Source organism: Hemicordylus capensis, chromosome 16 (assembly GCF_027244095.1).
Source record: "Hemicordylus capensis ecotype Gifberg chromosome 16, rHemCap1.1.pri, whole genome shotgun sequence".
NCBI lineage: Eukaryota > Metazoa > Chordata > Lepidosauria > Squamata > Cordylidae > Hemicordylus > Hemicordylus capensis.
Window position 1 is genome coordinate 11,027,327 of NC_069672.1, and position 22,877 is coordinate 11,050,203.

Sequence of the window (22,877 nt, forward strand, 5' to 3'; positions counted from 1 at the left end):
TTGGAGCTCCTTTGGATTAGGAGGGGGGAGAGGGAGGAGGAGGGGGGGTGATTCTGGGAGGGATGCTCTAAAAATGAAGGCGAGCGTTGATTCTTCTCCGGAGCAACCTGTCAATTGCAGAAGTGGTGGGTGGGTGTTAGAAGCACGCTCGTCTCCCCCGCGCCTTTCAGATTCAGCTGCGAGAGAAGAGAGAGAGAGAGAGAGAGAGAGATGCCCGGATCCACTCCCCCCACACCAGCCTAGAGCGGAGGGGAAAACTTTCTGCAGATCCAAAAAAAGGGGGTCTTCCAGCAGCAAGGCTTTAACACCCGCCCTGCTGCGTCTAGGGACCACGGAAGGAGGTCAGGGAGGAGAGTCCTGGGGGGTCGCAGCCCCCCCAGCTTTGTAGGCAGCCTTGGCACGTGCAGATCTGCACACGCATTATTCACACGTTACGCTCCAGTGTGTGTACAGGGCGAGGGCTTCCTATCTGCACCCGTCCCGGCACTTGTGGATGCCGGGACTCAGGTTCACTTTTAAAAGCATCGCCTGTAGAGTCATTCGCACAAACGCATGTACATGTGTACAGACACACACTCTCTCTCTCTCTCTCTCTTAGGAGAGCTGGTCTTGTGGCAGCAAGCACGAAGAGTCCCCTTTGCTAAGCAGGGTCTGCCCTGGTTTGCATTTGAATGGGAGACTCCATGTGTGAGCCCTGCAAGATATTCCCCTTAGGGGATGGAGCTGCTCTGGGAAGAACATCTGTACACAAACAATCACAACTCACACAGCAGTCACATCCCGCCCCCGCCACGCCAGGGATATACTGCATCATTTTGTTGTGGGTCCCTACTTATTTAAAATATGTCTATGCCACTTTTTCAAAACGATCTGGGGCGAAGTGGTTTCCAGCATCTGATAAAGATAAAACAAGGAACCTAGGAAGCTGCCTTCTACTGAGTCTGGCCCTTGGTGCATCCAGCTCAGTACTGTCTACTCTGACTGGCAGCGGCTCTCCGAGGTTTCAGGCAGGAGCCTCTCCATTCCTACCCAAAGATGCTGCCAGGGAGTGAACCTGGGGCCTTCTGCATGCTAAGCAGATGCTCTACCATTGAGCTTTGACTCCATCACCTAATGGGAAGATCTTACAGTGCTCAGGTGTAGTCTCCCATTCAGATGCAAACCAAGCCAGACCCTGCTTAGCAGGACTTCCATATTAAAACGCAAAGAAAACAAAGATGATAAAACTGGGTTGGGAATATTTTTAAAGGACGTGTCGCTAGGTAGAACATGGCACAGTCCCTTTCTCTTCGGATTTATTGGGGGGACATAGGGACATAGGAAACTGCCATATACTGAGTCAGACCCTTGGTCTATCTAGCTCAGTATTGTCTTCACAGACTGGCAGCGGCTTCTCCAAGGCTGCAGGCAGGAATCTCTCTCAGCCCGATCTTGGAGATGCTGCCAGGGAGGGAACTTAAAACTTTCTGCTCTTCCCAGAGCGGCTCCATCCCCTGAGGGGAAGATCTTGCAGTTCTCACACTTCTAGTCTCCCATTCATATGCAACCAGGGTGGACCCTGCTTAGCTAAGGGGACAAGTCATGCTTGCTACCACAAGACCAGCTCTCCTCTGCCGGGGAAGTTTCCTTTATCTCCGGGCCCTCCCATTCTGCTTACTTATTTATAGACTTTCATGCTGGTATCTTGAATAGATGCTAAGGAAAAGGGAGGAAGATGAGAAACCCTGCCAAAGTCTGTGTTGGGTAATCTCTGGAAATGCTCATCTGGGAGAAGCAAATCTATCTTTTAATCCCGGGGAAGATATGCTGTTAACCCCTCAGGGCAATATCCAGTTCCTTGCAAAGAGAAACTACCACTTAGGCAAGTTCTCGTTAGAAACCTAAGCCGCCTACTATGGCTGCTGAATTTCTAGAATTTCTAGATGTCTCATTTCAAGACATCTTAGCTTATCAGTTGTGTGACCGAGATGCTTTAAAACAGTGCACAGGCATATAACTAAAACCTTGGCTTTGAAGCAATGAAGCTTGCTTTCTGTGCAAAAGAAGATGGATGTGTCCATTGCAGAGTTGAAATAGTCATTTGGAAGAGGCATTCTCTTGTTTGCTAGGGAGAGAAGAGGGGAATACCTCTAAAGATGGAGGGTCTGACTGGCTTCAATGGGTGTGGTCATTTGGAAGAGGCATTCTCTCGTCTGTTAGTGAGAGAAGGGGAGGAATCCCTCTAAAGATGGAGGATCTGACGGGCTTCCATGGAAGCAGTCATTTGGAAGAGGCACTCTGTTGTATTCCGCCCCTAAGAGAAGGGGAGAAATCCATCTAAAGATGGTGGATCTTAGTGGTTTCCATAGGAGCAGTCATTTGGAAGAGGCATTCTCTCATTTGTTAGTAAGAGAAGGGAAGGAAAATCTCTAAAGATGGAGGATCAGACTGGCTTCCATGGGTGCAGTCATTCGGAAGAGGCATTCTGCTGTATTCCTCCCCTAAGAGAAGGGGAGAGAGAGCTCTAAAGATGGAGGGTCTGACTGGCTTCCACGAGGAAAAGGTTCCTCAACTGAGGGCCCACTATGAAAAAGGCCCTGTCAGAGTTCACCGAGGCTGGGACTCTGCTTATCGCTGCCCTTTGTGGCCACTGACGGCACTGCTGCCGCTTTTGAGTCTCCAGGTCCCTGACTGATTGACTCCCCTCCAGACAGGAAGGATATAATAAATGGCTTCCTGTCTTAGACAGACAGACCTCGTCTCAGTTTCAAGGCCACCTTGCTGCTCTTGCTGACCCCCCCCCCATCTCTCCTCTCGGTTTGGCCCCTGACGTCCTCCTGCCCCGGGACTCCTGACTGCTTGGCTTGATCTCTGGGGCACTGGAGACTTTGGGCTACTAGTTTTCATCTCCGAGTTCTGGCTTCTGGCCTTGCTCCACCTAGTGGCCGCTGCCCACAGTACAGCCCTGAGAAGAGGTCCTCATCCATCACGATGCCGGTGGGGCTCAAAGTAGGGACCCTCCAGAAGCCAGCATGACTTGTCCCCTGAGCTATACAGGGTCCGCCCTGGTTGCATATGAAAGGGAGACTAGAAGTGTGAGCTGGGAAGAGCATCTAGGTTCCAAGTCCCCTCCCTGGCAGCATCTCCAAAATAGGGCTGAGAGACACTCCTGCCTGCAACCTTGGAGAAGCCGCTGCCAGTCTGTGTAGACAATACTGAGCGAGATGGACCGATGGTCTGACTCAGTATATGGCAGCTTCCTGTCAAATCATTGGTCCATTTCGCTCAGTATTGTCTGTAATGACTGGCAGACATTCTCCAAGGCTTCAGAAAGAGGGTCTTACCCAGCCCCACTGGGGATTGATCCTGGGGCCATCAGCACACAAAACAGGTGCTCTGCCAGAGAGCGATGGGTACTCCTGGTGAACAAATGAAGCTGCCAACCTGAGTCATGCCACTGGTCCATTAACTCAGTATTGTCTACTCTGACTAGCAGCAGCTCTCCAAGGTTTCAGGAAAGGGTGTATTTCCAAACTCTATTTGGAGATACTAGGGATTGATCACGGGACGTCCCACATGCAAAACAAGTCCTCTAACAGAGAGCAGTGCATACTCCTAAGGAGCACATGAAGCTACCAAACTGAGTCAGACCATTGGCCATTGGTTCAGTCCGGAGTTTCAGAAAGGAGGACTTTCCCAGCCCCTTTTTGGAGGTGCCAGGAATTGAACCTGGGACCTTCTGCATACAAAGCAGCGCTTGTCCACTGAGCTATGGAAGTGTTTGATGAACACATGATGCTGCCTGCTGAGTCAGGCCCTTTGTCTGTCTAGCGGAGCATTGTCGACCCTGACTGGCAGCAGCTATCCAGGATTTCAGACAGGAGACTTCCCTAGACCTTCGTGGCCAGGGATTGAACCTGGGAACTTCGGCATGCTAAGCAATGGAGGCTGGCGTGGGGAGGGGGAACCTCCACGGACGGACACACACACCCGCCGCCCCAAGGAACTCCCCCGAAGGGGAGAAAGGTTTAAAAATAAGATAAAATAAATCAGACCGAACCAGGGGGGGAGGGGTTCGAGGGGGTTCTTCAGCCCCATCACCCGCTATTTGACAGACAGACAGACAGACAGACAGACCAGTGTGCTTCCTACCTGGATCTTTCCTTTGAGTGCTCCCCACCAGGGGAAATGCACCCAGCAATTCTCTCTGTCTAAGAAAACCATTTCCACACGGAGGAGGATCTTAAAGGAAGATGACAATGTCGTTCACCCTCTATTGTTTTGTGATTGCTGTTTTTAAAGCTGCACCTGTGTTGCTTCGGGTTTGCTCATGGACCGCTTTCAAAGGATGACTTCATCGCCATCTGTCAGGCAAACAGGGCTAATTGTCTCGTGCCATCTCCGGAGGCAATAAATAAATAAAACCACCAACCCCCTTCCCACCACACGCCCTGCATAGATAATTGGTTTCACTCTCTCCCATGAACTCCACATGAACACCGAGGGAAAGACTCCAGTGCCTCTGAGCGCATAACTGCACATGGGCTCCTATTTTTCAATGAGGAGGAGCAGAGATCAGAAATCACCTCTGAGCAGCGAGATCCAGAATCCTTTCAACTGCGCTGATGCAGGGATTGCTGATGGCTCTCCAGCCTGGGAGTACAGCCATTCAGAAGAGGCATTCTCTCATTTGTGAATGAGAGAAGGGAGGAATGCCTCTAAAGAGGGAGGATCTGACTGGCTTCCATGGGAGCAGTCTTTTGGAAGAGGAATTCTCTTTGTTATTGAGAAGAGGGAGGGATACCTCTAAAGTTGGAGGATCTGACTGGCTTCCCCCGGAGCAGTCATTCAGAAGAGGCATTCTCTCATTTGTTAATGAAATGAGAGAAGGGAGGAATATCTCTAAAGATGGAGAATCTTACTGGCTTCCACGGGAGCAGTTATTCAGAAGAGGCATTCTCTCATTTGTTAATGAGAGAAGGGGAGGAATGGATGTCAGAGCTCTACCCAGACTGGCAGCGGCTTCTCCAAGGTTGCAGGCCGGAGTCTCTCTCAGCCCTGTCTCAATGATGTTGCCAGAGGGGGGGAACTGGGAACCTTCTGCAGGCAATCAGGCAGGTATGCTCTTCCACTGAGCTACAGCCCCATCCCCTAAGGGGAATCTCTTCCAGTGCTCATGCATGTAGTCTCCCCTTCAAATTCAGACCGGGGCAGACCCTGCTTAGCAAAGGGGGCAATTCATGCTTGCTACCACAAAACCAGCTCTCCTCCATACTCCAAACCGAGCCCGATGGGCTAAGGGTCTAATTCAGCATTAGACAGCTTCCTATGTTCCCATTCATTCAATAACAACAACAAATGTTTATATACTGCTTTGCAACAAAAGTTTCCAAAGCAGTTCACACAGAGAAATAATAAATAAAGAAGATGGCTCCCTGTCGCCAAAGGGCTCACAATCTAAAAAGAAACATAAGACAGACACCAGCAACAGTCACTGGAGGTCCTGTGCTGGGGACGGATAGGGCCAGTTACTCTCCCCCTGCTTAGTACAGAGAATCACCACATTTAAAAGGTGCCTCTTTGCCCAGTTAGCAGGGGTCGGAAGGAACGGACTCCCTTGAGTACGCAGACACCTTTACCTTATTTTGGGGTCAGAGGTGCCACTAGGTAATTTTAGAGCCTGGACCTACAGGCCTTTGGTGGGCCCCCGCTGCAAGTTAAACATCTCTTTTTTTTTTAACACATAGGTTCTTGAGAACACAAACCACACCACCCAGGACATACTAAAGATGATTTGGGGGGCCCCAGGGGGTGTTGAGGCCCTGGACTTGGGCCCCAAAGTCCAGGGGTAAGAGCGCCTCTGTTTGGGTGACCCCACTTCTCTTCCCAGCTCCCAGGCACTCAGCCCCCCAAGTTTGCGATTGAGGGTCCTGACTGTGGCCTAGCTTGCAGGCTCATGGTGAGGGAGGAGTGCTGAACCCAATGTTTTTCAACTTGCTCCCAGTGTGCATAAGACTGCAAGCACTTTTTTTTTAAAGTGCCACCTAAATGATGAATTGGAATTAAGACCAGCAAGACCCACAGTTCTCATGGCGCGCGATACACCCCCCACCCAGCTGTTTACCGATATAAGTCCGCCTTTTTCTTTTCCAGCGTTTCTAAGGTGACAGCTACTCATATAAGCTAAAAATTCCCATCCCTGATGGAAAGCACCGTACAAGAAAGCACTGTATCATCCCTTTTGCCCCCCAGAGGTGGTGATGGTGGTAATTCTAGCAGGGAATAGAAGTGACATCTAGGAGAGCTGGTCTGGTGGTAGCAAGCATGACTTGTCCCCTTAGCTAAACAGGGTCCACCCTGGTTTGCATTTGAATGGGAGACTAGAAGTGTGAGCACTGGAAGAGATTCCCCCTCAGGGGATGGAGCCGCTCTGGGAAGAGCTGAAGGTCCCAAGTTCCCTCCCTGGCAGCATCTCCAAGGTAAGGCTGAAAGAGACTCTTGCCTGCAACCTTGGAGAAGCCGCTGCCAGTCTGTGAAGACAATACTGAGCTAGATAGACCAAGGGTCTGACTCAGTATATGGCAGCTTCCTATGCTCCTACACCGCTGCATTTTGTGGACTTTCTGTCATGCCTCTCGGAGTCTAGAGATCCTGGCACAGGACAGCCAACCACGGGACCCAGAGCCGAAGAGGATCTGGAGGACTCTAAAGAGGAAGGCAGAGCCTCTATTTTAAAAATAGCTTGATTAAAAATAAAAATAAAAAAATCTTACACTGGTGCCTTACAAAAGAGACAGATTAGGTGAAGTATTAACGCTTCCGATGGCTTGCGATTCCAGGAGCTCCAACACAGCTGCACGGAACTGTGCATCGTGAAGTAGAACATGATTTCTCGACCAGGCACACTTCTCTCAACCCCTCCTCTCCAAAACACATTATTTCTGCAGCGAGTTGCATCGGAGAGTCTGCCATCTAATAACAGGCAGCAGGGGAGGAGAGCTGGCCCTGCCGGAGTGAGTGTGGATTGTCCCCTTTGCTAAGCAGGGGCTGTCCTGGTTTGCATCTGGATGGGGGACTGCTTGTGAGCACTGGAAGATATTCCCCTTAGGGGATGGGGTCATAGCTCAATGGAAGAGCATCTGCTTTGTATGCAGAAGGCCCCAGGTTCAGTCCCTGGCAGCAACTCCAGGTATGGCTGGGAGAGTCTCCTGCCTTCAAACCTTGGAAAGCTGCTGCCAGTCAGTGTAGGCAATGCTGAGCTAGATGGATTAAGGGTCTGACTCAGTATTAGGTAGCTAGCTCAGTGGTAGAGCATCTGCTTTGCATGCAGAAGGCCCCGGGTTCAATATCTGGCAGCATCTCCAGGCACGGCGGGGAGAGACGCCTGCCTTCAAACCTTGGAAAGCTGCTGCCAAACAGTGCAGAAAATGCTAAGCAACATAAGAACAGCCCTGCTGGACCAGGCCCAAGGCCCATCTAGTCCAGCATCCTGTTTCTCACAGTGGCCCATCAGATGCCACTGGAAGCCACAGGCAAGGAGTTGAGGGCATGCCCTCTCTCCTGCTGTGACTCCCCTGCAACTGGTACTCAGAGGCATCCTGCCTTGGAGGCTGGAGGTGGCCTATAGCCCTCCGAGCAAGATGGACCACTTTTCTGACTTGGTAAATGGCAGCTTCCTATGTTCTGTTTGAGCTTTATTTAAGAGGATGAGGATGAGAAGGTCCCAGGTTCAGTCCCTGGCAGCATCTCCCAGTAAGGCTGGAGAGATCCATTTCTCAATGCCAAATCCACCTCCTCAAACCGATTAGCTTTTTGTTACACACATGTGGATGGAACACATACAACTAGTCCCCTGGGTAATCAATCGCACACCGCACGCGCCTCGTCCCAGCAGGCAGAAAAGCATCTTTATAGACTTTCAATTATTTCCCCTCCCCAATTATTTAAACAATCCTTGCCCTACTTTTTAATGGTTCTTTCACTTTTGGAAACTCCGGGGAAATCTGCTTTCTTCACATTCCAACCGCAGGGATGTGTAGGCTCCCTAGAATTCCAGTCCTTGTGCTCCGTTTTCTTCTTGGTCCTTTCTTTTTAGTGTTTCATCGTTTTGGTGTAATTTTCTTAGGTAGTTTTCTCCTTTCTGGGCTTGGTTGGTGGATCTCTTACCAACTGGAAAGCCGTGTCCACTTCTGATAGGTAGTCGTGTGTAGGTAGTCGTGTGTAAGGATGTGAAAATCGACTTGGATTTTGATTGATTCGAGTGATTTGAATTACAATTGAACCATCCCTTAATAGGGCAATTTGATTCAAATTCAAAATGAATTGGCACCTTTTTAAAACCATTCACCCCCCGGATTGATTAAATAAAGGAGCCAAAACAAGGCCAAATCGATTCAAATTTGAATCGAATTTTCGGACCGAATTAGAATCTGTTTGAATTCGAAATGAATTTTCAGAATTCAAGTCAAATTGAAACTCATCAAAAAAAATTGTTCCATGCACATTTCTAGTTGTGTGTGTTTGCAAAGATCAAGGTAGGAGGAGAAGAGAGTGATCACGTGGGAGCCGGGAGCTGGTTAAGCCGGGAGTTGGTTAAGCATGCCCAACCCACATTCTGTCCACAGCATTTTATTGAGGGTGGATAAAAAGTCATCCTACCCAGTTCCTGACTCCCCCGCGATCGCTCTCCCCTCCTCCTGTCTTGATCTTTGCAAACACACGACTAACCATTGGGAGCACAAAGGGCTCTCATCCTGACTGGACGCTCTCCTAACCCTCTTTAGGGTCGTGAGAACGGCCCTCCTGTCTCTTGTTGCCAACAACTAAACGGACCGATGTGCTCAGAATTTCTGCCAAAAGCCACTGACCGTTTTGTGAGAAAACGGCAAGGAAGAAAGCCAAGCACGGCAGAATTGACCTGTGCCAATCATAGTGCGGTAATGATTGCAAGGTATTTTTTTTAAAAAACACTGATCATCACAATGACCACTCTGAAAACACGCCCCGTTCCTGTGGTTCCCATCCTGCCAGCCTCCACGAGTGGGTGTCTGGTGAGTCTCGCTGGTGAATCTTTCCTCCCTTCCTACCCTGCCATCTGAAATGGCACCTCTTGCTGGCGTCCTGTCCCTGAGCCGGTTAAGCACTCGAGGAGCTATAGAAGGGCCTCAGCTTGCGATGAATCACCCTCCGAAATGGAGTTTTGAAACAGCCAGAAAATTTCCATTATCCGATTGTCATGAACCCTCCCGCCTTTTATGATCTTCTGGAGAGGTCTGGTTGCATTTGCCACCAGCTTGTCTGATGGCGACTCAGGACCAGGCTTTATCTGTGGCTGCCCCAGGACTTTGGAATATGCTTCCTGCTGAAATAAGAGCATCTCCTTCTCAATTTGTTTTCAGGACGACCCTCAAGACTTCCCTGTTCTCGCAAGCTTTTAATTAGAAATTTAATAATTTTAATAACCCCTTGAAATTAACACTACAGTTATGAGACGGGCTACTCCAGTCACTGGCTTACATCCAGATTAGGTTACCCATAAGCAGTCCAGATTGAAATTAATGGGAGTGTCTGGGGAAATGCTTGACTAACAAGAAGAGGGTTGCCAGTTTGAATCCCCACTGGTATGTTTCCCAGACTATGGGAAACACCAATATCAGGCAGCAGCAATAGAGGAAGATGCTGAAAGACATCATCTCATACTGAGCAGGAGATGGCAATGGCAAACTCTTCCTGTATTCTACCAAAGGCGACCACAGGTCTCTGTGGTCTCCAGGATTCGGAATCGACTTGACGGTGCACTTTACCTTTATCCATTGATTCCAGTGGGAGTACTTGTGAGTAAGTACATATTAGCGCGTCCTGCTAAGATGAGGCCACCAACGCAAAGAATGTGGAATCAAGGAGAAAGAGGTTGAAGATATCTGGGGTGAGGCTCTGTTATATGAAGAAAGACCAGGATACACGTGTTTTATATAATGGTGCATCAGCTCAATCAATTATGATTGTCCTGAGGTTTTAAAGACATAATCCTCCACTATTATCTCCCACCGCGAGTTCAAGGCTGAGAACAGTGTGATTTTAAGGTAATTAGCTGTTGTCACAAAACAGAACCATGCAAGAAATCTTGTGCTCTATAAAGTGGGAGCATCAGTCCTCAAAGCAAAATCCAGGCCTAAAAATAACATAACAAGGAAAAGACGAAAGGGGGGGGGGGGAGAGACACGCTTGCATTTTAATCGGCGTCTTGAAGAAAGGGAATAATGGCGACGCAAACATACAAGATGTTCCGTCACTACTTATCGCGGAGGAAGGTAACTGGAGTGATCTAAAATAGGTTCACTCCGTGCCACAGGCAAGCAGGAAAAACACAGATCTTTGCGAAGTTCGAGATGGAACCGGGGGTGGGGGGGATTGGGTCCCCCACCCCCTCCACCTGCAGCTTTTATACAGTCGCGGCGGGCGGAGAGTGAAATTCAAATTGAAACGGGTAACAAAGGAATTGTCACTCAGATGTGGCAGGAGGTTTGATTCTGCAGGAGCACACGTTTGGTTTGCCAGCACTAAAAATAGGCTGTTTGGAGGCAGGCACGTGTGGAAAAAGCCGAGGCCTCTCGACGAGGATTTGGACGATTATTTTGAATCAATTCTATTTTCTGGCAATTGACAGGAAAGCAGGGTTCTGCTCCGTCGACGTAGCATTGCTGGATGGGAATTTCAGTGCGGTCGGATCCTTAGCTGGGACCTTCCATCTTGAATATATTCGTGTCCAACGGCAGCATCTCCAACCCCAAATGGTGGTGGGGGTGTTACAGGAGGGCAGTGTTAATTTTTTTGGGGGGCACGCTTTTGTCCCATGTGGTAGAGTTCTCAAAAGGGAAAGAATGGTCTATTTCTCAGTAATGTTTGTTCCCATCCTAAATATATTTGCTCTGAACATAACACACCCATGCTGTATCAATTGCCTTGCTTGCGAATCCATTTCTGGGCTCCGTTCAAAGGGTTGGTGCTGATCTTTAAAGCCCCCAAAGGCTTTAGGGCTAGTCTACCATTAGTCCTAAAGTGCTGCTCTCCGACTTTCCTTCCTATACGGCCCAACATACGAATCTCTGGTTGGCTGACTTTATACACAACAAAATGTTTAAAGGGGGAAAAAGAAAAGAAAAGAAAGGTGCACATGGACTTTTGGGAAGTGTAGTCCTTTCCAGAGCTTTCCCCATAGACCTCTATAAAGACTACACTTCCCAGTGTTCCCTATGCAGCTTCCAAGATGGCGCACATGGACTTTTGGGTAGTCCTTTCCAGAGCTTTCCCCATAGACCTCTATAAAGACTACACTTCCCAGTGTTCCCTATGCAGCTTCCAAGATGGCACGCACATGGACTTTTGGGAAGTGTAGTCCTTTCCAGAGCTTTCCCCATAGACCTCTATAAAGACTACGCTTTCCAGTATTTCGTATGCAGCTTCCAAGATGGCGCTGGGGCTTGTGAGGGCTCCGTTTCTCTTAAAGGAGCCCCAGAAGTGCCAGGAAGAAGCCCAGCATTATGGTTGCCTCTGCACAGTGCCAGGGAAGCTGTGTGGAGTCCTTGGCTTCAGCTGAAGCCAGTGGCAATGGATGTTGTCTGCTGAAAATGGGGATGGGCAAATGTGGCTTGAGGCTTTGCACACGCCAACAGGCGATTTCAGCTAGGAGGAACAATCTGAACAGGATGGCCGCACAGAGGACTTTAAAAGCGAACCTTTTAAAGAGAACTTGGAAGGGTCCCCTTCCAACGCTAGCTCGACTTCTGTTGTGGCGTTAAGAAGCGCATTATCCACGGTGGTTTTCTATTTGCTTTGCTGATTGGATCCTTTCTGCTTCCATTAAGGTGGGCTTTTAAACCCAAACTCAGCAGATTAAAACGCCACCTTTACAGCAAGCACTCAGCCGCCCGCTCCACTTTCTTACGATCAATAACGGCGCCTTGCAAATTGTACCTTAATGAAGTACGGAGCTGGGAGAGAACAAGGTGAAAACCCCAAGGCTGTTTCTGAGACAAGTTAAAAGGATGTTCTCAGTTATGCTATAATAAAACGCTCTGATGCAGAGTGGCGGTGGTGGGGATATCCAGAATTTATGTCGCTTTTCAGAAAGAAACCTCCGTTGCCTAAACTGCTCATCCTTGAACCTGGGAGGGACTGTAGCTCAGCAGCAGAGCCGGTGTTTCGTATGCAGAGAGCTGGGAAAGACTCGTACCTATAATGCTGGAGAGCTGCTGCCAGTCAGTGTAGGCAATATTGAGCTAGGTGGACCATGGGTCTGACTCAGTAGGCAGCAGCTGCTTATCGTCATCTGGAGCAGGGATTCTCAACGCTGGGTCCCCAGATGTTATTGGACTTCAGCTCCCATAATCCCCAGCCAAAGGCCACTGGGCCTGGGGATTATGGGAGTTGAAGTCCAACAACATCTGGAGACCCAGTGTTCTATAAGCATCTATAACTCAGTGACCGAGCACCTAAAGAAGATCTCTGGTGTGATCGCTGGCTCCTCCAGCTAAAAGGGTGTGCCTCCTCACAACACAATCCCAAGAGAGCTGCTGCCAGTCAGAGTAGACAATACTAGGCCAAGGGTCTGACTCAGCATATGGCAGCTTCATAGCCAGTGAGTGAAAAAGCTGTAAAGAAAGGAATTATATATTTAATGTATCTATTCTGCCTAATGCATCTTGTCTTATTCTAAGTTGTAATCCTGGATAGGGCCGTTGCTTGCAAGCTCCAAGTGCTGTATGAGTTCTTATAATTTTATTTTAGTATTTTATGATCGTTTAATTTGCTGTAAGCTGCTTGGGGACGGCTTCATTACTGAAAGAGGAGGCTATAGATGTTGCAAAAGGGAAATCAATCAACAATGCGTTATATTGTTATTGTTGGGTTTGGAAGTTTGGATACACTTCACGCAGCGAGTATCTGTACGCCAAGGAGCTGTTATAGACACAGAAAATGCGCTAGAAGCAAAAGCTGGCAAGCCCTCGCGGAGTTAAGCGTGGTGATGCTGGGGGTAGCATTTACTCAGGAGTAATTAACACCTTGGGGGTGTAGCTCAGTGGCGTTCAGTCCCTGGCAGCATCTCCAGGCAACGCTGGGGAGAAACTCCAGCCGGGAAAGTTGCTGCCAGTTTGAGCAGACAATACTGAGCCAGATGTACCAAGTGTCTGACTCAGTAGGCAGCGCCATATATGTCCATTAGGAGGTGCATCCATAGCAATCTGCTAGCTAGAGCACCTGCAGCATCTCCAGATAAGGCTGGGAAACACCCCTGCCGGAAACCTTGGCGCGTTGCTGCCAGTCAGAGCAGACGATACTGACCCTTCTGGTCCAGTGGTCCGACTCGGTAGGCAGCTGCTCCTTCCCGTGTACCTTTTCCTACCAGACAGACTCGGAGGAGCCCGGGAACTGCTGGAACGTACCACAATTCCTTCCTAGGGCAAGGGGACAACCACGCCCCTTCTCTACACCTAGCACGTCGCGGATTATGAACAACCAACACCTGTGCTCCTTGAACAGGCCACCTCTCGAGTTCCGAGAAACAAAGGACCCCAATTTCTGCCTCTTTTAGAGAAGTTATCACCACCACCCCTGTTTTTCCAAGTTGGTTCGCTCCGTTGCCTTAGAAGCGGCCCCAAACGGACGCCTGGAAAGCGCTGGGGAGGTAGGTGATGGAGTAGTCCTCCTGCGTGTCCTCCCGGGGCGCGCGCGCGCGCGCGGGGGGGTGGGTGGGTGTTGGTTGGATCCTTTCCTGCGGCGGTTGGGCGATACCATTAACCCCAAAACGGGAGACCGCAAAAATTACAAGGGTGTGAGTGAGAGAGAAAGAAAGAGAGAGAGAGTGTGTGTGTGTGTGTGTGTGTAAGTGTGTAACAAGAGAGGTAGGCAGGAAAGTTTGAAGGATTGTTTCTTTCTTTCTGAATTGGGAGACTCGCATGCCCAAATATATATGAGAACTGCCTGACAGGCAGGAGTTTGACAGGCGAAGCTTCCCCTCAGCACTAGAGCTGGCTGTGGTGAAGGGAAAGCCGCTGAACTCTTGGTTTTTTCTGCACCTGCCACAGTTGTGTGTAGTCTAGGTTTGCCAGGTCTCCGGGCTTGGCCTGGGGTTTCCGGGAACTGGCATCCGTCTGCAGATGACGCTTGAAAGCAGGTCTGGAGAGGTGAAGGGCTCGAGAGTGTGAAAACTATTGGGGGCAAAGGGAAAAAAAACCCGGAATATTCCCTCAGGGTTGGCAGCCTTTATGCACAGTGCACCTGTCGAGTTCTGAATGGGCTGCAGCCATTTCAGCAACTGAAGGGAAGCTTCGCCTGTTGAATGTCTGTCTGCTGGGCAGCACTCGAGTGTGTGTGTGTGTGTATCTATAAATAGTTCTCTCTCTCTCTCTCTCTCTCTCTCTCTATATATATACACACACACACTCACACACTCGAAGACATGTCACACAAAGGGTATCTGTCATGCTGCATGAGGCTGTGTGTGTGTGTATACACATAGTTGCGATATATGTATATACTGTACAACTGTGTGTGTATTTGGAGTGTGTATATATATATTCATACACTTCACATAATGAATCTCTTGCCATGCGTGTGTGTGTTGTTGTAAAATATGCATATGCATATACAACACACACACACTTAAAGTTGCAATATAGTATATACTGTGAGTGGGTGTGTATGCACACACCTTACACAGTGAACATCTGTCATGCACTGTGGGTGTGTGGGTACACACACTCCTATACTGCAACTGTGTGTTTTGCAACTAGAAATGCACACAGTTGTATACAACAGTTGTGTAGTACAAACCTACTTTGCAGCTACACACTTTGCACAATGGATGTTATGCATCTGAGTGTGAGTTTGTGTATGTTTGTATACATACACACATATAAATGCACAGTTGTACAGCAAATAGTTTGCAACTATACACACAGTACACAATGAATTTTTGTGTGTGTATGTATATATCTATATATTTGCAAAATATTTACAACTCTCTGTGTTTCTGGTTACAATATCAACAAATACACTTGATCAAAATAAATCCCTTTTTAAATTGACACTGAAATTGACCCAACTTTTATCTTCAGAAGTCTCTCTTGTGTACTGGGGAGTAATGTCCATGGAGAATGAACAAAATCCAGCTGCATTTTGACCAGGACAAAATCTGAAATGAGATACTTTTGGGGAGGCTGAAATTTCCTTCCTATCATTTGTAAGCAAAATGGTTTTTTGTAAGGTGGGCAAACAAACAGCTACACTTGTGTAAGACGGAGAACCGGAGGAAAGTCAATCCCTGCTATTCATTTCAAATTTATTGATTGAAAACATAATTCCTTGTTAGAATTTAACCTTGTTTTGAATTTTAAATTGTGCTAATGTGTTAATTTTTGTTTTAAATTGTGGTGTTTTATTGGAAACCGCCCAGAGATGTGAGTTTGGAGCAGTATATAAATACGTTAAATAAATAAATTCTTAAACAAAATCTTAATTACTTTCTTGGTAGGTCCGTTGGTGTGGCAGTGGGGAAGCCTGCCTGAATGAGTGATATGGAGTCTCCCAGTATACTGGAAGAGAACTTGACTCCCCCTGATTTATGTTCCCTGGAAGAAGAAAATGAAGAAGAGGAGGGGGAGGAGGAAGAAGAAGAAGAAGAAGAAGAAGATGATGATGATGATGAAGAAAGCATACTTGAAGAACTTGCAAAAGAGGAGGAAATTTTGGAAGGTTGAGATAGATTAGTGTTTGTAAAACGGAACAGGGTTTTATCTTGTTTTTTGTCTTGCATTTCACACTTGTAGTGTTGGTAAAGCTTCTGTCCCTGATTGTCTGAGCTGATGTGAGGCCACGGAATGTTCAGGAACATTCCAACTTCTCAGGGCACAATAACTGTGGGGATGTTTGCAGTCCAGTTTTAGTGGAGGGAGGGTATTGCCAGTTTGGCTGGGATTAAAGTTGAGATCAAGCTGAGTTTCCTAAACATTTTTGCAGCTCCTCCTCCCTTCAGCAGGTGTCTGGAGGTGCCAGGAAAAGGGGTGTGTGGGGGGATGTTCACAGGGAGAAGAGCGGATGTGTCACTAAGGAACCCAGTGCAAAGCACAGTTGCTGTGGCAACCCTGACATTTCCTCCCCTGCCCATTTTAAACTCGGGGCAAAGCATCCGCTCCCTTTGTTCTCCGTGAGGTCATCACATAGTCAAATCTGATTGGCTGTGCAGAGCTGTGACATCCGTGCTTTCCTTCTGTGATCCCTTATTGTTTGGGATCATGGCAGTATAAAGAAGGCAGAGGTGGTTTCCAGGTTCCCAGTGCCCATGTCTTCCAAAGATATCTCCCCTTCCACCCTGAAATATTTTGAAAGCAAAAAAATGGCCCCTTACTAATGAAAACCTCACATGGGACAGGAGTTGCTTCTGCTACACAGTTTCCCCCACAGAAAAGCTGGCTTGATGGCTGTTCGAATCCTCACAGGAGGAGGTTCCCTTGCCAATGTCAATGGGCGTTTTGGCTGCCTGAACCTTAGAAACTGGGCAGAGAACAAGCCCGCCGCTTTGCTGCAGAAGGTCCCAGGTGCAATCCCTGGCAGCATCTCCAGGTAGGGCTGGGAAAGACCCCTGGAGAACTGCTGCCAGTCAGTGTTGAGCATCCTGCTCTAGATGGGCTGATGGTCTGACTCAGTAGGCAGCTTCATATTGCTCACTGCTAGATCACCTGCTTGGCCTGCAGGAAGTCCCAGGTTCAACCCCTGGCAGCATCGCCGGGTATGGCTGGGAAAGGCTCCTGTATGAAGCCCTGGAGAGCTGCTGCCGGTCAGTGTTGATAACACTGAGCTAGCTGGACGAAAGTTTGGACTCGGTATAAAGCCACTTCCTGTGTAGCTGCTGCCAGTCAGAGTAGGCAATGCAGGGCCAAATGGACCAATTATCCCAACTTGGTATAAGGCAAGCTGCGTTTCCCGGCCTTTTACTTTCTTTTATTACGACCTGGGCCCGTGGAGGCAATATAAATATTTAGAGAGTACGTTCGTTTGGTTATTGTCGATGCAAACGAGTGGAAAAGGCAGGGAAAGACAGGCTGCGTCCATAAATGCGTTTGCCTCTGCTGCCTTCCATAACCTCTCCATGCACTGTAAAACTCCACGCTCCCATTTGCCGATCTCCCTGGTTCCTTTGTACAGCACTTAGGTCTGATTGTCGGTGACAGTTTGAGCGCCAAGGTGGAGAGCATTTGTCTGTTCCACGTCCCGGGCTGTAAAATGGGCTTTGTGCATATTTTCTGACAAGATCTCCTTTTTCACCCCTAACCCCCCATTATACACAGCGACAAAGCTTTTAATATGTCATCTTTGCATCCCTTTGGTTTGCATAGACTTGTCAAGAAGTTTCGAGGCTGTGTACGTCGAATGGAAGAAGAACCCCAAAATAATCACATGTGATATTTAATAACGTAATGGACCCTGACGTGTGCCTAGATTGGGACTGGGACAGAGGCAGGGAGGACTTGAACCTTACCTCCTCCTGGTGTTCTAATCTGGATTGGGTTAAAATCCAACCAGAATTGGAATCTGGATCTTGAACTGAATTGGAATCTGGATCTTGAACTGAATTGGAATCTGGATCTTGAACTGAATTGGAATCTGGATCTTGAACTGAATTGGAATCTGGATCTTGAACTGAATTGGAATCCGGATCTTGATCTGAATTGGAATCCGGATCTTGATCTGAATTGGAATCCGGATCTTGATCTGAATTGGAATCCGGATCTTGATCTGAATTGGAATCTGGATCCTGATTTGAATTGGAGAGGTGTTGCCCTTAGGTAATGTTGGAGTCTGGACCTCAAGGCCTTTGGAGCCTCCGCCCCTTCCAGCAAATTAAGCTGGCCAAGCGACCACACCACCCAGGACAGACAAAAGAGGATTTGGGGGGGGGGGCCAGGGGCTTTTGGAGGCCCTGGACTTCAGCCCCGAAGTCTAGAGGTAAGAGCACCTCTGCTGGATTGGGACTGTGCCAGGGATGGGGAAACTTGAACCCTCCCCCTACTGCCTGTTCTAATCTGGATTGGGTTAACATCCAATTCAAATTGTAATCTGGATCCTGATTCTGGATTGGGACTGTGGCAGAAACGGGAAGAGCTTTAACCCTATGTCCTACCGCTGTTCTAATCTGGATTAAAATCAAACCTGAATTCCAATTGGAATCCAAATCCTAATCTGAATTGGAATCCGGATCCTAATCCAGAAATGCTTGCACTTTTTAGCTGGGAAAGAGGCTCCTGTTAGATCCGGACCAGATTTGTGTGTCTGTGGGGATTTGAATCAGGACTGTGGCACGGGCAATAGCACTGAACCCCCCTGAGCCTGATTGCAAGGGGATCAGCCCCCCCCTTTGCAATTTGACAAGAAAAAATAAGCAAGCACCCCCAAACCGGGGACATGATTTAAAGTCACGTTTGCTTTGGCCCCAAATCTCTCTAACTCCATCAGGACTGCTGGAAGAAGAGTACAAGGAGGAGATCAACACTTTGGGCGGGAACAACACTTTGGAAAGCACTGCAGAGGACTTTAGTGGGTGAGTGTGACTTTCAGCCACCGGCTGTGCTGATGACTCACTTGGCATTGGTGCGAGCAGATAAGCTTCCCACGCTACGGGGGGAAATCCGCAAGGTTTCCTTCGGATGGACAGCAAGAACACCCTTGGGCCAAAGTCTGTCTAATTCAGGGGTGCGCAGCTTCAGCTTTCCAGCTGTGGTGGGACTACAATGCCCATCACCCCCAGGGTCCAGGAATGATGGGAGTTGTAGTCGGAGGGCTGGAGTTGTGTGACCCTAGTCTTGTTGTTCCGTCCCTGGTGGAGAGCTCTCGAGCAGTGTGTGATGCTGATAGTTAGGGTAATGCACTGCTCCTGCAGAAGGAGGTTCTATCTTGATTTCATGGCCAACAGCAGACTTTGGCCCTCTTTGATATGCATTGATAACTTGTTTATTTCTGGGCTCAGTTCAAGCTACTGGCTCTTGTCTTTAAAGGCTTGGGCATAGATATCCTAGAGCCTGCCGTCTGTCTTATGTGTTTCTCCTGTGCACTTGGTTAAATATTTCATGCCCTGCTCTGGATCCCTCACCAGCTGATGTTCGGTGGGTGAATTTGAGGAACAGGGCCTTTCTGGTTGTGGCACCAGTTTCCCAGAACACTCCTGTGAAGCTGGTATGGCCTCATCAGTATATGCCTTGCGGCGCCTACTGAAGACCAGGCTCTGTGGGAGACTGAGCCAATGGAGAATTCTTATTGCTGCCAAACTGATTTTCTCTGCTCCGGATTCTGGGTTCGAACAATCCAGAGCCAGCTGGCGTTGTGGTTGCAGTGTCAGTGGGAAGACCCAGGTTCAAATCCTCACTCCGCCATTAACAGCTGAGAGTGGCCTCTGGCTGGTTGCTACCTGGCAGGGTTGTTGTGAGGATCAGTGGAGAGGGAGAAAGTGGTACGCCATCCTGAGGTGGTTGGAGAAAAGCGGGACAGAAACCCTCCTCCTCCTCCTCCTCCTTTATAGGATTCAATTTTGGCATTGCCTTGATGATTTTGGCTTTGCCTTTGGTCCCCAGATCTTGTTGGACCACAACTCCCATCATCCATTGCAGCAGAGGATGATGGGATTTGTAGTCCAGCAACATTTGGGAACCCGAGGCTGGGAAACCCTGCTCTATGATGTTAGCTGCTTTGTCTTCGCAAATGGGGCGGTGGGGGGAGGGGGAGAAGCACGCAAATAATACCTACCATCCTGCATCTGCTATGTACGGGTTCTGTGTCTTAATATTATGTATATGTGGAAATTAGGGATGTGCACGAACCGGTTCGGCACTCCTGTTCCGGAGTGCCAAACCGGTTTGGAGGTCTGGCGTTCGGGCCAGTTCGGAGGCGGGTTTTGGTTTCTGTGTTACACCTTTTTAAGGACCAAGGAGGGTGCCCATCCCTGCCTCCCCCACTCCCCCCCCCCACAGGCGCTGTCCTCAAAAATGCTGGCGTGGGGCTGCTGCGTGCCTCCTTGCAGCCCCATTTAGCATCGTACCGGAAGTGGCCGGTGCGTGCTGTGCGCATGCGCGCCCGCCACTTTGTGCACATCCCTAGTGGAAATGGAGCCGTTCCAACTCCGCCTCCGTCCTCTGACCAAAAGGCAAAGCATGGAAGTCAACGTGTCCTCCATCACCAAAAAGCCGATGACCTACCACGACCGCGTCCGCATCCTCAACCTGCGCAGGAATCTGAACCAACTGGACAAACTGGCCAAGGAAAAGGAGATGATTTTTCGGAAAACCAGGTCAGCTTTCGACTGTTTGTTGTTGTCGTTTTGTCCCCACCCCACAACATCTGGAGTGAAAGTCGTTCATAAGTCCCCCCCCCCCGTGCTAAAAGGCAGGACATTTGTTACACCAGCGCAGGACAGAAGGAGAGGGCAGCAAGGTTCAATCCAAACTGGGGAGCTAAGGTGGTCCCTGTCAAATTTGCAATGGTGTTTTAAAAGCGTTTAGAAGTTTTCAAAATGCAAAAATGACCATTGAATTTTATCCCTGTTGTCAGAGGAATGGAAATGAATTTGGGCCAGAATATCCTCTAAAGATTTCTCCTTGGAGAGAGGACAACAGTTGGTTCACTGTTACCCTAACGCTTTCCTCTGTGTAAAAACGAGAGAGGAGAGCTGGTCTTGTGGGGAGCAAGCATGACTTGTCCCCTTAGCTAAGCAGGGTCTGCCCTAGTTGCATATGAAAGGGAGACTAGAAGTGTGAGCACTGTAAGAGATTCCCCTTCTTGGGGGATGGAGCCACTCTGGAAAGAGCATCTGGGTTCCAGGTTCCCTCCCTGGCAGCATCTCCAAGATTGGGCTGAGAGAGATTCCTGCCTGCAACCTTGGAGAAGCCGCTGCCAGTCTGTGAAGACAATACTGAGCTAGATAGACCAATGGTCTTTCAGTATATGGCAGCTTCCTATGTTCCTATGATTGCTCTTTTACGAATATTTTGGGGTTAGAAATAAAGAAGGGATGATAACACAGAGAAGGCTGTACATGCAGCAATGCTGTCATCTTTTTTCCATCTCTGGGGGTGGGGGGTGGACATTGCTGAAAATCACTATGAGCATCTGTCCCTTGAGATGGTACCATCTCAGGGGACAGATGTTCATAGTGATTTTCGGCAATGTCCACCCCGCTAGAGATGGAAAAAAGATGATAGCATTGTTGCATGTACAGCCTTCTCTGTGTTATCATCCCTTCTTTATTCCCCCCCCCCATTTAGCCAAAATTTATGCTAGATTTTCATGCGCTAAACTTTCTGCTAATTCCCAAAAGCCTTCCTGCTGGGTCTCCAGGAATCCATCTTGATTCATTACAGGCGAGCGACTATATAGCAATAGCAATAGCACTTACATTTATATACCGCTCTATAGCCGGAGCTCTCTAAGTGGTTTACAATGATTTCAGCATATTGCCCCCAACATTCTGGGTACTCATTTTACCGACCTCGGAAGGATGGAAGGCTGAGTCAACCTTGAGCCCCTGGTCAGGATCGAACTTGTAACCTTCTGGTTACAGGGCGGCAGTTTTACCACTGCGCCACCAGGGGCTCATCCCAGCCTGTGCCAGGAATCCCTTAAAAGATCACCTTGCATCCGTTCCAGAAACTGACCCCCTTTCCCTAAATTAATCCCTCTCTTGACATTCTCCTGCAAGTCCCAAAGGGCCACACTCCCTCAGGTGCCACAAGGGTTTAACGCCAAGGAGTGGGACTGAGATGTGCCAAGTCTTAAAAATGCACAATTGTGTGTGCTCATTTCCAGAGAGGAGCTGAACGCCTGCCATGCCCGGATTGAGATGTTGGTGACTCAACAAAAGAAGACAGAGAGAGAAATCCAGAGCGCAGAGGAGGCTGGGAATACGTAGGTAGCAGTACCTGTTTATCATAGATTACTACTTTCCCCAGGTTTTATGCAGATGATGTAACAGTATCAGCTGAACATCGCTATTTCTAGCTTCTAGTGGGTACGGCCAACGCTTGAGAAAGTCCACCATCTACTTAATTCTCTGTGTCAAGTGATGCTTAATAAGTTGGTGATTAAAATAGATAACAGAAACACAGTTATCTTGGGGGACCATGTGGCAGGGGACCATTGACATCTCCTTGACTGCTGAAAATCGGAGTGCTTTTGTTCCATGTTACTGAAGATTTCCTAGGAATGTAGGAAGCTGCCTTGTACCGAGTTGGACCCTAGGTCCATCTTAGCTCAGTATTTTCTACACTGACTGGCAGCAGCTCCTCCATGGTTTCAGGCAGGGGTCTTTCCCAGCCCTACCGGGAGCATTTCCAGATGGGGCTTTTAGCTCTGAATAGAGGGGGTGTGTTCGCACATCGGCCGGATTCGTGCCGAAGTTGATGCGAGATATTGGGGAGCACTTCACACACGATTCGGGTTTTTCATTGTGCCTTGGAGCCTAGCCAGATTTTATGTCCAGGGCTAAAAAAAAAATCCACTTGTGTTGGGTTTTTTAGACAAATTTGAACTCGCAGTAAACCCATAGTCAAGCCTGCCATCTAGGCAAGCTCCCGGAAGCTTCTCACACGGGCCTTTTGAAGCCCCGTATCTTCTCTGGAATGGAGGGTATCAGCTAGATTTACCCCAAAGTCCCTGCGAATTATCAGGGAGCAGTTCACACACAATTCAGGTTTTTCACTGTGCATTAGAGTGTAACCCAATTTATATCCTGGGTTTCAAAAAATCCACTGTGTCGGTTTTTGGGGACATCTTCGGGTTCACAGTAAAGCCTCCCCACCAACCCGTGGTAAAACCTGCTGTGCGTCAAAGCAACAGGAGATGTTGCCAGGGAATGA

General features: G+C 48.6%; 1 protein-coding gene across 6 annotated transcripts in view; it reads left to right on the forward strand.

The window, feature by feature from the left end:
* The first annotated feature begins 13,403 nt into the window (after positions 1–13,403).
* Positions 13,404–22,877, forward strand: part of CFAP74 (cilia and flagella associated protein 74) — a 73,394-nt gene continuing 63,920 nt past the window's right edge. Inside the window, exons 1-5 of one of the 6 annotated variants that reach the window (XM_053281249.1) lie at positions 13,404–13,663; positions 15,512–15,732; positions 18,490–18,574; positions 20,171–20,314; positions 21,829–21,927. In XM_053281249.1, the coding sequence (XP_053137224.1) occupies positions 15,546–15,732; positions 18,490–18,574; positions 20,171–20,314; positions 21,829–21,927 (515 nt within the window). In that variant the 5' untranslated portion in view covers positions 13,404–13,663; positions 15,512–15,545. Of the gene's footprint in view, positions 13,664–13,740; positions 13,881–13,957; positions 14,163–15,511; positions 15,733–18,489; positions 18,575–20,170; positions 20,315–21,828; positions 21,928–22,877 lie in introns of those variants that run through there. The other 5 variants (XM_053281248.1, XM_053281251.1, XM_053281246.1 and 2 more) reach the window with 5 other exon arrangements.